The sequence below is a fragment of the Pan troglodytes genome, chromosome 14 (assembly GCF_028858775.2).
Source record: "Pan troglodytes isolate AG18354 chromosome 14, NHGRI_mPanTro3-v2.0_pri, whole genome shotgun sequence".
NCBI lineage: Eukaryota > Metazoa > Chordata > Mammalia > Primates > Hominidae > Pan > Pan troglodytes.
In genome coordinates, this window is record NC_072412.2 from 54,094,785 (window position 1) to 54,108,155 (window position 13,371).

Genomic DNA, 13,371 nt, shown 5'->3' on the forward strand with positions numbered 1-13,371 from the left:
CTCATGAAGATCTGTTTGTACCACTTCTAGCCAGTAGGCCTATAAAAATATGCACCACCCTGTTTTGAAATTCAAGTATAACCCAAGAGAGTAGTGGTCCCCCCTACCAAAAAAGGGTGGTTTAAAATTTTTCCCCCTAAAACATCACTTACTGAAGAAAATAATAAAGATTTGGGTCATCTGGACTGAGGGCCAATAAATAAATATTTTAATGAAGACTTCACCGATTTTTAGAATGCTATGGGTCATTCCAACTCCTATTGCACAGAGTAAATTCAGTAGTTCTACCACACTGGGCTGTATGACCTGGAGCCCAGGAGAGCAGTTTCCTAGGATCACTATGTGATATGCCCTACTGATCTAAGTTCACGATTGATGAGGAGGTAGTTCTCAGAACAATTTTTTTTTTTTAAGACAGAGGAGTCTTGCCTTGTCACCCAGGCTAGAGTGCAGTGGCACGATCTTGGATCTTGGCTCACTGCAACCTCTGCTTCCCAGGCTCAAGCGATCCTTCTACCTCAGCCTCTGTAGTAGCTGGGACTACAGGTGCAAGCCACCACACCTGACTAACTTTTGTATTTTTTGTAGAGACAAGGTTTTGCCATGTTGCCCAGGTTGGTCTTGAACTCCAGAGCTCAAATGATCCGCCCACCTTGGCCTCCCAGAGTGCTGGGATTACAGGTGTGAGCCACTGCACCCGGCCTCAGAACACTTCTTAATGGAAAACATTGTCTTGTTGATCTGGAAGTAATTTCTTTTCCATCAGAATAAGCCACCATACAGATGGAAGGAAAATGGTAAACTCTTTTAACCCAGGGGAAGTCCCCATCTTGATTTTGCTACAGCAGACAATGGTACCAGCATCCTCAGAGACTTAGGCTCAGAACTTCAGGGTCATCTTTGACTTCTCCCTCCTCATTTACCACTTTCTTTAGAATATCCAGTTAAATAACAAAGATGCTTTCTTTGTAATGTCTCCCCTCAGCCACCACTGGGGGGTCAGGCACACCCCACATCTGGCCCCTGTAACAGCCTCCCAGGTCTCCCTTGCCTTAGACTCTCTCTTCTGCCCCAACTCACACAGTGCTGGCAGGTTAATCATCCTCTTGGAACACCGTTCTCATCAGAACTTTCACACGGGCAGTGGCTTCTCTCAGATAAAATCCTGACACAAGACATAACTCCGTCCATGATTTGGCGTCACCTCTGTACATACATCTCACAAGTCAATTTTGTCCACACACCCTGTTTCAACAAACAGGCTTTCTCATTGCCCTTCAATGACTTCATACATGGTTGTTCAGGAATGTTCTTTCTCTCTGCCTTACAAACCCTACCCATCTTGTAAGGCCCAGTTCAAACTGCCCCAAGTTTGAGGTCTCCCGCTCACCTGAGCTCCTGCAGCACTTCCTGTCCACACCATTCCAGCCTGGCCCTGTTACTTTATGCATCCGTTTCACCTGTTCAGCGAGATGACCAGTTTCTGGCAGGCCTAATCACTGGCTTAATTCTCTCTAAGCACATAACGTGGTGTCTTACTGAATATAATCTATGGGTCACTTTACTGACTGAGGAAGACTCAACAACACAGAGCAAAGGTTGTATAAGACCCCACTGACACGGGCTAGCACCTGAAGGGTGAGGATGATCCTCCACTGCCTCCTTTAGGCAGTTGCTCTCAAACCAGGAGGGAGGTGTTATCACAGAAGCTGGAGCTTGTACCGGCTCACCTCAGAGGCTGAGACATGCTGTTCTCATGTGCGGTAATCTCACTGACTTATTATGAGGATCGTTCTTAGCCCTTGAAAACCACCCACAAATACTAGAGGAAAAGAGGCTACGATGGCCCACAGTGGAGAGCTCAGGATTTGGAGTCACACCTAGGTTTGTTTTTTCTTTCTTTTTTTTTTCTTGCAGCTCCAGCTCAAAGGAAAACAAAAACTGGGTTTGAATCCTCGCTCTACCACTAGGCTGTGTGACTAGCACTAGGCTGCATGACTAGGGGAATGTCACTTAGCACCTAGGAGCCTTGGTTTCATCACATTGCAAGGGTGGTGTGAGAATCAAGTGATAAAATGTTAAGTGCCAACCAGGCACAATGTCTGGGTGCAAATGGTTGCATGACAATAGAGGTTTCTTTACATTATGATGACTACTCAGCCTTTTAAGTGACAAAGCATCTTTTAGGTGGAGACCATGTATTTCTAGTGATCAATTCAGATTAGTACGACTTTCCCTAGAAGAGTCCTTTCCTGATATTTGCAGGGTTAGGCCAGTCCCCTGGCCTAATCCAGTGCTGTGCAAAAGAACCGTGCCAGATGGGGAAAATGGTTAACAATATTTGGCTTCTCAATCAGCACCATTCTTTTCAACAAATAAAGAAAATGGGAGAAGGAAATAGAATAAACTTATTCAAAGAGAAGTACGTCCACTGTTAGTATCGATTTTACTGGCAAGCCTCCTAAGTTACAAGCAAATGTGAGGATAGCGACATGGTCTGTCTTCGTGGCCTGGTGCTGTGGGCAGGACACGCGGATCAGAGTCAGAGTGTAGTTCTAGGGCCACGTTATTTCAATTCTTATAATCAGCTTTACCATCTTTTCAAAGAAAAAAAAAGATGAGGGGGAACAGGATACAGGCAGCAATCCTCTCACGGTTTGTGGTTTTGTGTACGTGAAATAAGTTCCTTGGCAGAGCTGAGAACCGAAAAAGGCTTCCTTCCGTGACTAAAAGTGTTTACCAGCTGCTGCAGAACTGTGGGCCCGTGATTTAGCTGAGGAACTCATGATTTAGCTGGAGAGAGAAGTCCAGATCTGTGACTTTGCAAATAATTCCCAAATGACATCAGTGTGGCCCTGACTACAAGTCTCCAGTGAGTAAGGAAAAATACCTGGGGGCTCCTCAGGGAATATTTCAAGTAAAAGGGAACTAACTGGGCCATGTATGCTTTGGACTGGCCAGAGCCGTGGAATAAGAGTGTGTGAGGTGGAGAGCAATGCAGGACCAACATGCAGGCAGAGCTGGAGACGGCAGGATGGCAGAGAGCAGCATCATCGTACAAGACCTGACAGGGACGGAGGCCAACGCCGGGATCGGAGGGCAATGAGGCTTGCCAGGAACAGTGGCGTCGGCTTCAATCCAGAGCCGAAGAGTTCTGATTTGATCTGATGTGATAGGCAAATGGGAAACTGCTTTGTAAACAGGGCCATGATGTGAGGAAATGGTATTCTCAGAAAGACTGACCTGGCCACAGTGGTGTGCAAGACAGGCTGCAAGGGAGAGAAAGAATAGTCTGGAAGGCTGGCTGGGGAGGCCAACCCAAGCTAGGCTGCCAAGGAGTAATGAGGGTGGCCTGGATGTTAATGCAGAGGGAGGGAGAGGAGCGGAAGGTGGCCCAGGGGATGAGTCTAAGAAAACCCCCGGCTGGCAGTGCTGAGGGAGGCAGAAGCCGCGCTGGTCAGGTGGCAGGTGTGGGGGCCAATGTACACATAGCTGAGCAATTAATAAAAGGAAAAAGGGCCTTCTGTGTTTGAACCACCTCAATTGTAAAGCCATCTGGCATTCTCTGGGAGCAGGGGAGGTTAGGGCAGCCCAATGAACAATGTGAAGATAAGCATTTGTGAACTGCTCTTCCTTTCTTCAGATTTTAGCACTTTGCAGTGACCTACTAGGCAAAGACTTCTACATTTTTTGGAATCATTTCTGTGTCCTTTGGGGTAATGTTCTATGAAAAATGTCAGTGACTGGAGCACAACAGCATCCTTCACTGATCTGCCCAACATCAGAAAAGCCAAATAATGCGGTTCCTATGTTCCCTTCTGAGATGTTTGTTCTTTGTTATTAGCATCCATGAAAGAGGGTAGCCTCTGCCCCTAGAGCAGCTGGTGACCTGAAGTGGGACACTACTCTCTAGAGAAGGGCTGGGACAGACAGAGCCAAAGGGTGGGTCAGGGAAGGCCATGTGATGCTGCCCGTCCCGGGGCATGGCCTTGTGACATATACCTGGCACACCCGGCTCCACATGGGAAGTCAGGGGTGGGGCACGGATTTGGTTGGCTGCAGTAGCTGCTACAGGAATGAGAATGCAGAAAGTTTAGAGGGTACTTTCAGGTCTAGGCTTGTGACCCAAGCAACCGCTAAGGAATCCTGCCATTGCCTAAGGTCATTGTTGGTTTTTAAACTGGACTCATACCAAGCAGCAAACACCGACGTTCCAATTTTCCAGCCAGACATGCGACAGACAATGACTATCAACTGAGCTAACCTTTACTGTCAGGATGTCTGGCGTATTTCACACTTTTATTTTGTAGCCAATCTTAATGGGAAAAAAAAATCACTATATGTTGATAATAAACAGGTTTTGTGTCACCTTGAGGGAATGATCAACAACAACTGCTGAGCTTATTGGCTATGAAGTACTAGAAATGAAAAAGCAGAGAGTGAGAAAGAATAGAAACTGGAAAACCTTGAGGGGGGTGAAAGGTCATCTGTGAGGGAGAAGAATATTGGAGAAGAAACAGCAAAGATGACAGATCCACAGCAGGGATTCCCAATCCTGGTTTTGTAAGAGCCCAAGTATTATACCAACTACCTCAGAAGTCGAAGAATTCTCAGAAATTCAAGGAAAAGTTAGCTTCACATCAGTTTAGTTTAAAATATGCTGTTAGGGAACGTTAAGAACAAAGATACAAATGTTGGTCAATCTGTCCCCAAGGTACTGAAACTTCAGAAAGATTGGATGACTGGATTAGGAGAAGACAATCATTTTAATCATTAAACTTATTTTTATGTAAACATATATTGCTGACAAATATCAGTATTCTCCATCATAAATAAAATCTTTTTCTGGGAAAGATTTTAAAAGGTTTCCCTTGGATGGTTGTTCCAGCAAAGAAAACAATGTAGACAGATTTCTCCTTCCCACTTCTGTGAACAGGTAACTAAGAACTGAAACCCACCCCACCCCACATTCAATCCAGTTCCTAATTAGTCAGGCTTTCCTGCAATGGGCCGCAGAAGAGTCAGAAGTAAGGCTCCGGGGTTCCCCAGGGATAAGTTATGACATATACTTGACTCTCCCATCCCTGGAAAGGGTGGAGAAGTGCAGAACAAGTCCCAGCACAGACCTATAAACCCCTCCCTCGGAATACGCCCGTGATTGAGTGCCTGGTTGAAACTGTGCAAGTTCAGAAACCACCACTTGAAATTCAAGTACGGAAAACAGAAAATCAGGAACATCTCATTTAAAACATTCATCCATTTTTTTTTTTTTTTTTTTTTGAGACAGAGTCTCACTCTACTGCCCAGGCTAGAGTGCAGTGTCGCGATCTCACTGCAACCTCCACTTCCTGGGGTCAAGGGATTCTCGTGCCTTAGCCTCCCAAGTAACTGGGATTACAGGCATGTGCCACTGTGCCCAGCTAATTTTTATATTTTTAGTAGAGACAGGGTTTCACCATGTTGGCCAGGCTGGTCTCAAAGTCCTGACCTCAGGTGATCCGCCCGCCTTGGCCTCCCAAAGTGCTGGGATTACAGGCGTGAGTGCCTGGCCCATCCATGATTTTTATAACCAAATTATAATTCAAAAATAACTGCAGTTTAAGAAGACAGAAATGCAATAGATAACTCCCAATGTCCAGTTAAGCAACTTGGCACTCACACAGCTTCCATTCCCATTACCTGCTTCTCTGCTACTTTTTCTTTCTCCCATCTTGACGCCCCACAATCCATCTGCCCCATTGAGAACCTGAATCAGAAGCCTTGGGTGATCATTCTGGATCAGGGACCAGCAGTGCAATGCAGCAAGTCACTGGTGGGCAATGACGGCAGAATTCTGTGAGACCAGGGATGGATGTGCTAAAGTTCTGGGTAAGTGTAGGAGCACCATAAAAAGTAATGGGCCAGGCCAGGCGCAGTGGCTCATACCTGTAATCCCAGCACTTTGGGAGACCGAGATAAGAGGATCACTTGAGCCCAGGAGCTACCAGCCTGGGCAATGTGGCAAAACCCTGGCCCTGCAAAAAACACAAAAATTAGCTAGGTATGGTGGCATGCTCCTGTAGTCCCAGCTACTCCAGAGGCTAAGGTGGGAGGATCGCCTGACCTTGGGAAGTCAAGACTACAGTGAACCGTGATTGCACCACTGCACCCCAACCTGGAAGACAGGGAGACTGTGTCTCAAAAAATAAAAATAAAAAAATAACAGGCCATACAAATCCATCGTTTTTATTTCCATGCCATCTTTATTTGATCCTTTAACTCTGTTTTTCAGTTTAAATGTTAAGTGTCCCTACCAACTGAGGCACTTTTGTGGTTATTCAAAGCCTCAGGACTGTCCCTTCTCTTCTGAGGAGCTCTAAGCTACAAGATATGTGAATGAACAGCTGCAGGCATCTACCTGCACCACCTCCTGCCTCCATTATTGTCCCTCCTCCCAATTCTGAAGGGGCCAGGGGTCTTAAATTTTAAGGTTTTTGGAGAAAAAAGTTTTATTTAACCTATAAAATTAACCTATGTTAAATTGGTTAAACAAAACTTTTAAAACGTAGGTTAAAGAAAGTCAGCCAAGTTCACAATACTCAAATGAAAACTGAGGCAGTTGAAAAATGATAATTTGGTTCTTCATTTTCATTGTTAAGTATTCCAACAGAAAATTAGAAAAGAACTGCATATAAATGTGAGCTAATCTGTTTGTCTACATATTTCTTTTAAAATTAAATATAATAAAGATACATGCAGTAAAAACAGCAGCATTCATTTCTACAATGACTGCAACCCTGGTTTAAAAGAAAAGATAATGAAACGTTTTTGCTCTACACTACTATCAGGAAATGAAAAGTGGAAAGGCAGCGATCTGACCATGCTTGAGAAATTCCAAAGGCTTTCAAAAATATCAGAATAACGTGGAAACTAATTCTGGATGTGCTAATTACATAACACAACCTTGCAAACAAGTGCACAAAAGTAAATCTTAATTTCCTAACCATTTTACTCCTCCTCGTAGTGACAGCTTGGGAGTTAAAGTAATGAAATAACCCTATCCTTTTCAACTGGCAAATTTCTATGTAGCTGAGTGACCAGCTTTATACCCCATGCAAGGTACCTTTTCCTAAGCCAGGGAAGAGCGACCTTGAATGTTATTGACACCCCCTTAAGAATGTAAAACAGGAAAAGGAGGAGGGCAAAAGGGTGATTTGTAAGGCAGAAGAGTAACAGAATAGCTGTTGCAAGTTTAGTCACTGCAGTTTGCTTAGAATAGCTGTTGGAGGTATAGATGAAACATGGGTAAGTGAAAATAGCATATTTAACATACAATCAACCTCCCCAACAATTCCAAAGCCAATTTTTCTAAAGGAATAAATACTCTTGTTAAATAATATTCTAACACTAGCAGTACATTCCCCACCATTCTCTATATATCTAAGTCCTGTTTAATCACAATCACCAAAGACCAGTGTGGGGACTGTGAAAATGCCCGTGTTACCTGTCCTTTTCCACAGTGACAGGAGTAGGATAGGACTGGTTGCTTTTATTGCCAGTGCCCAACTGCCCATAAGAATTGGCGCCCCAAGCATACACTTGGCCTTCATCTGTTAATACTAATGTGTGTGCGTAGCCACAGGCGACCTGGAAGGAAAAAAATCCACTCAGGACTGCAAATATAAGTAATTATTTCACTGCTTCCACAAAGTAGGTTAAGAATCAAAAATGAAAAAAAAAGGAAGAGGCAGCCTACCCGTAGGAGAGGCAAGCATTAAGTTAACCAACATCCTTCCAGAACATGTGGGCCAGAACTGCAGTAAGATTGCCATGAGTACCCTGGCGTGAGCACCTGCCCCAGTTCACTAGAGCTTTAATACTCACAGAAATCAAGGGGTATGAGGGGAATGTAAGAAACAGACACTTGTATTTTTTAAATAATTATTTTCTTTTTTGATTATAAAAGTAAAACATGTTCAATTTGAAAAATATAGAAAAATATAAATATAAACGTACTCTGAAGATCAGAGGCATTTTTTTTCTATTTCTATATAGACATAGAGATATGTACCTATAGCATTTTTTTACTGACCATGTTGTATAAGCAGTTCTGTATCTTGCTTCATTTTACCATTACACATAGCAGTTTTCCATATCATTAAAAATTCTTTGTATACAATACATCATCTCCAGCATATATACTTGGCATAATTTATCTAATGATTAACTTACGATTTGATTAGTAAATTCTGTTACACCTATTTTTTTTTATTAAAGTTATCCTCTTTTTATATGTATATGTATCTTCTTAACTAATTCTGTAAGACAGTTACAGGAATTGTTGGTTCCTCAGGGAAATTCCCTAGGAGTAGAACTACAGGTCAAAGGGTATAAAAGCTTTTAAGCTTCCTCAGGAAAGCTTGTAACAATTTATATTCCAAAAGGTATGTGACAGTGCCCTGGAACAGAAATTTTCTGAACAGCTGCAATTTAATTCAAGGAAAAAGAGACTTAACCTTTACTTTAATGAAGACATCCAAGCAGCTAAACTTTTCATCCTGCCAACAAATCTATGTTTTTAATACATTGATATCTTTGCCAGCGAAGACTTAAAAATACACGCACACAAACTGACAGTGGACGTACCCGCTGGACACGGATGCCTTGCAAAGCTGCCACTCTGCAAGGGGTTGGCTGGTTGCCACTGTTGCCGAGTCCAAGCTGCCCGTTTCCGTTGTAACCCCAGACATAGACCTGAGAGAAAATGAGACCCTCAATCCTCTCAAGAGACAAATGGCCAGCAAGCTGTCTGTTATGTGGGACATACCATACTGGCATGAGACTGATGTGGCAAACATGGTTTTTAAACAAGATGTAAAATAACTTCCTTACCTCCCCCGTGTCTACTACTGCCATGCAGCACATCTGCCCACATGCTATGGTCACAACTACTTTATTTTGTAGGCAGCCAGTGACTCTTCGAGGGATTGGCTGATTAACTGTTGATCCAGATCCTACCTGCCCAGAGTTATTATAACCCCAGGCAAATACCTGTTTAAAGGAAAGATCAGTAAATGAAACACATTAATTTATAAACTGTCTCAACTGGACACTGACATGTACTTGTGGCACCAAGTCTTTCCTCTCAAAGTGCTTCACATTCATAAATCCTCACAACACAGGCAGAGAAGTGTTTACAAAATGCATTCTTATACAATGTACATGATTTTATACAATTAGGTTATTGGTGCTATCTATACAAACAGTAATAATTACTATTAAATAAAATGTAACACAAAAGTATCTACTTTGCCCCAGCCATCTTTTCCAGCATTTGGGGATTTTTCTTATTGCAAATAACCTCTTTACTACAGCAACAGAGAAGGAACAATACCTCCTTTTAAATTTTGCAATTATGGAAGACCTTACTACGTACAGGTAAATGTCACAACATCAACACCCTGACTGTGAATTGCTACCAAAAATAAGGCTGAATTTGAGGGAGGTGGTTATTTTAATCAAATGATTGTATTTCCAGGACTACTATAGAAGTCTACATAATCTTATTGAAAAAAATCAATGAGCTTTATGCTGACTGTTCTCACCTCTCCATCAGATGTTAGCACCAAAGAATGGTAAGACCCACAGGCAACTTCAATGACTTGTTTGTTTGACAGATTAGTAGAGATATGACAGGGCACTAAACCATGATTAGTTGTCCCATTGCCCAGCTGGCTATAAGCATTATGACCCCAGGTAAAGACTTCTCCTTCTGAAAATAAAAAGAAAGACAATCAGTTTTTTACAACATCTACTTCGTTATACGAAAATATATGTAGCACAGCTTCCACAAATGAAATCTAAAAATTCAGGTGCAAAAAGCTAATCAACTTCCCCATTCCACCAAAGTCATTCTACAAAAGAATCTATTTGGAAAGTATAAACTGCATTCTACCTCAAAGCAACAAGGTGAAATTTAAATGCATGCAGTTATAACAACTGGAAAATAAGTTTTTAATAAAGAGCAGAGAAAAGGCTGCTGGGAGTAATAGCAAAAACATTAGAATGAAGTCAAATATTAGAAGGCCACTTAACTCCCCTAGGTCTTAATTTCCTTATCTTTAAAATAATCACCAAGTTGATTTTTAAAAATCTTTGTTATTATTTATTGGGTAGCATAATATACAGAAAAGTTAATAAAACATATATGTACAGTTTTATAAATTAGAAAGCACACACCCATGTACTACTTAAGTCAAGAAATATAACCTTATAATCACCCCCCAAAAGGCCCTCACATATGCATCTTGCATACAAATGTTTAGTTTTTCCTGTTTTTGAAATTTAAATAAATGGAATCATACAGTTTGTACTCATTTCATCTGTATTTTCCAGCATGTTGTCTCTTAGTGTTATATTCTGAATAGTGACTTCTCATTTATCTTCCGGTTTACTAATTTTACTAATTTGCTGTGTTCAAACTGCTACAAAATTTGTCCACTGAATTTTCATTTTGATAATCATATTGTTCATTTGGATCTTTTCAAATCTTCTATAATCCCTGCAGATTATTTTCAAGCTCATTTTAATTTCTTCAAATAATAAATACAGCTGTCTTATAATTGGTGTCTGATAATTTTAATGCCTGATATTTAGTAATCCGTTCTTGCTGTCTGTTGTTTCTTCTGGTTCCCATTCATGGTACCTTGTTTCCTTGCATAGCAAGCCCCTCTTATCTGCAGGAGATACATTCTAAGACTCTCGTACTGAACCTGTATACACTGTTTTTCCCTATACGTATATACTTATGATAAAGTTTAATTTGTAAGTTAGGCATAGTAAGAGATTAACAACAATGACTAATAATCAAAGAGAACAATTACAAAATGTACTGTTCACAATGTCACAGATAGAAGATTTTTTCTTACCATAAATCTTAACAACCTCAGCATGGAAACTCTCCATTTTTCATTTAAAGCAAGAACCGTATGGTTTCTCTTTGGCATATCCAAATTGCAAGCATCACTACTCTTGCACTTTGGGGCCATTATTAAGTAAAATAAGGGTGACTTGAACACAAGCACTATGAAACCAAGAGAGTCAATCTAATAACTGAGACAGCTACTAAGTAACTAACGGGTGGGAGTGTCTATGGCAGAGACGCTGGACAAAGGAATGATTCATGTCCCAGGTGGGATGGAGCAAGATGGTGAAATATCACCCTACTCAGAATGGCACACAATTTAAAACTTATGAATTGTTTATTTTGGAAATTTTACATTTATACTTTCAGACCACAGTCAACTGCAGGTAACTGAAACTTGAGAAAGTAAAACCAAGGATAACGGGAGACTACTGTATATCTGGTTATCTCTGACTATGTGCTGCCTATTGCTACTGAACAATTATTTTGGTTAATTCTCTCAGGCCTAGGATAAAGGTGCCTTCCCCTAGAAAGGATCTGCATTAACTTCTATCATGCCCTTAAGGCACTTGCCACCCAGTACCTTGAATAAATTCAAGGGTTGAGATTTCTTGGACCGTTCAGTCTTGATGTGAATTAAACTACAAATCCATGGTTACAACCTTTTGGGGAGAAGTTTTATTTATTTTCTTCCTTTTTTCCTCCTTGCTTCACTCAGAGCAAGGAATTTTTCTAGTCAATCCCTTATGAAGTGGCTAATCCCTACTACTAATGCCAACTACAGCCATCAGTCACTCTTTAGTGTAAGAATCACAGAATGCTAAGAGTTGGCGGGGGGATGTTGGACACAAGGTTTAGTCTTTCAATTCATAGATCAAGAATCCAAAGTTCAGACAGACTTGCCAAAGTCCACAATCAGTTCGTCAGTGTTTACTGGGCTTATAGCATTGTCATTCATACATCTAAAATGCCAATGATTCCTAGATTCCATCTGCCACATCACCTTATGCTGGCATTCAGATACATTCATGTTTTATGGTATGCAAAACATAGTCAATTTCACAGGAAGAGCTAGCAACTCTCAACCAATTAAACAATGTTCTCAAGGGCAGCTGCGAATAAAGCTGAAATTCTACATGGGGTTCCTAGGTTACCTGTTGTTGCAAGGACAATATGTGGACCACTCCCATAGCTGAGGCAGGCTATTTTTTTGCCATTTAAAGAATCCAGTCTCCGAGGTTCAATGGTGCTCTGGACGTCACCTAACCCCAAACAGCCACAGCAGTTTGTGCCAAGCACAAAAATCTATGGGAAAAACCACTGTTAGTTCAAGCAGTTCTATTTCTAACAAATCTATAAATTACATCCAAACAGGAATCATCTTCCTTAAGCAAACTGCTTCTTTATATAATAAATAAAACCTAATTTCCGTGCTTTTTTTTTAACCTTTTATTCCCTAGTTCCCCCAAGATCTTCAATTTGGCAAATCCATTTCTAAAAATATGAGTAGCTGATTTATTTTCTTCAAAATTACCTCATCATTTACTGTAGTGTATAAAACTTCATTGCCAGCACTGCCAAAGACACAAGCCTGACGAATTAACTGTAGTTCTTCTTCAGAACAAAGGGAAAAAATTGGCCACTTTCCCACATCTAACATCTTCAAAGATGACAGAGTAGCCTGTACTGGCTGAAAAGGAAAAAATATATGTTGAAATGACCAATTAAAAAGTGAATTTTCTCTGCCCCTTCAGTTCTGTAGAAGAGGGTGAACACTGGTTTTGGGAGGAACACACTGCATCCATTTTTGAGAGGCCTCTCGCAGCTGCAGGGATTGCCTCTGCCAGCTGCTTTTGGGAGGCTCACAGCCATCGAGCAGCGGAGGCCCGGATGGAACCAGGTCTCCCCTACTCATTGTCCTCAAGGACACAGGAGTCATCCAAAGCTGGGCTTCTGGGAACTGAATGTTCAGCAGATACTTTAAATATTGGCTATGTCTTAAAAGTAGCTGTGGAAACTAGGCTGGTTGTAAAAGCAAGAGAGACAGAGAGAGAGAGAGAGAGCTGCCATGTCATCTGCTGCCTAAGTCAAGAACAATGCTTGGTAAAGAACAACGCTGAAAGTGACACCAAGGAAATGGTCCGAAGTTTTAGTTCATGGGCAAGCTTTACTTGGCCTTCAGTTTAAGGAATTGGTGGGTTTCCTCATCCCTCAAGGAAGTTTGGGGGTTGACAGGAATTAACACCCAGAAAACACGTGTACTTGTTAAGGCAGCCGTAACAAAGTAGTGACAAACGAGGTGGCTTAACCAACAGAAATTTACTGTCTTATGGTTCTGGAAACTGGAAGTCCAAACTCAAGGTATCAGCTAGCTAGCTCCTTCTGAGGGCTGTGAGGGAAGGATCTCTTCCAGGCTGTGCTTCTCAGCTTGTGGATGGCTGTCTTCTCCCTATGTCTGTTCACATCAT

General features: G+C 41.6%; 2 protein-coding genes across 18 annotated transcripts in view; both read right to left on the reverse strand.

Moving 5' to 3' along the window:
• Window positions 1-13,371, reverse strand: part of RCBTB2 (RCC1 and BTB domain containing protein 2) — a 44,612-nt gene that overhangs the window by 14,183 nt on the left and 17,058 nt on the right. For 11 of the 17 annotated variants that reach the window (XR_010150703.1, XR_010150702.1, XR_010150700.1 and 8 more), the window contains 6 exons: window positions 12,438-12,593; window positions 12,058-12,208; window positions 9,585-9,751; window positions 8,872-9,030; window positions 8,626-8,733; window positions 7,484-7,626 (listed from right to left, as the gene is read on the reverse strand). Coding sequence is in view for 13 of the 17 variants with exons in the window: in XM_063792533.1 (XP_063648603.1) it covers window positions 7,484-7,626; window positions 8,626-8,733; window positions 8,872-9,030; window positions 9,585-9,751; window positions 12,058-12,208; window positions 12,438-12,593 (884 nt within the window). In the remaining 4 variants the exon portion in view is untranslated. The remainder of the gene's footprint in view (window positions 1-7,483; window positions 7,627-8,625; window positions 8,734-8,871; window positions 9,031-9,584; window positions 9,752-12,057; window positions 12,209-12,437; window positions 12,594-13,371) is intronic. The other 6 variants (XM_063792535.1, XM_063792536.1, XM_063792539.1 and 3 more) reach the window with 1 other exon arrangement.
• Window positions 1,677-3,705, reverse strand: LOC129136728 (uncharacterized). The gene has a single exon (XM_054664939.2). The coding sequence runs from the start codon at window positions 3,553-3,555 to the stop codon at window positions 2,929-2,931; it is 627 nt and encodes a 208-aa protein (XP_054520914.1). The 5' UTR covers window positions 3,556-3,705; the 3' UTR covers window positions 1,677-2,928.

What these genes read in the sequence shown, in the direction of transcription:
- LOC129136728 (XM_054664939.2), bottom strand. Translation starts at nt 3,555, where the DNA reads ATGGCTTTACAATTGAGGTGGTTCAAACACAGAAGGCCCTTTTTCCTT.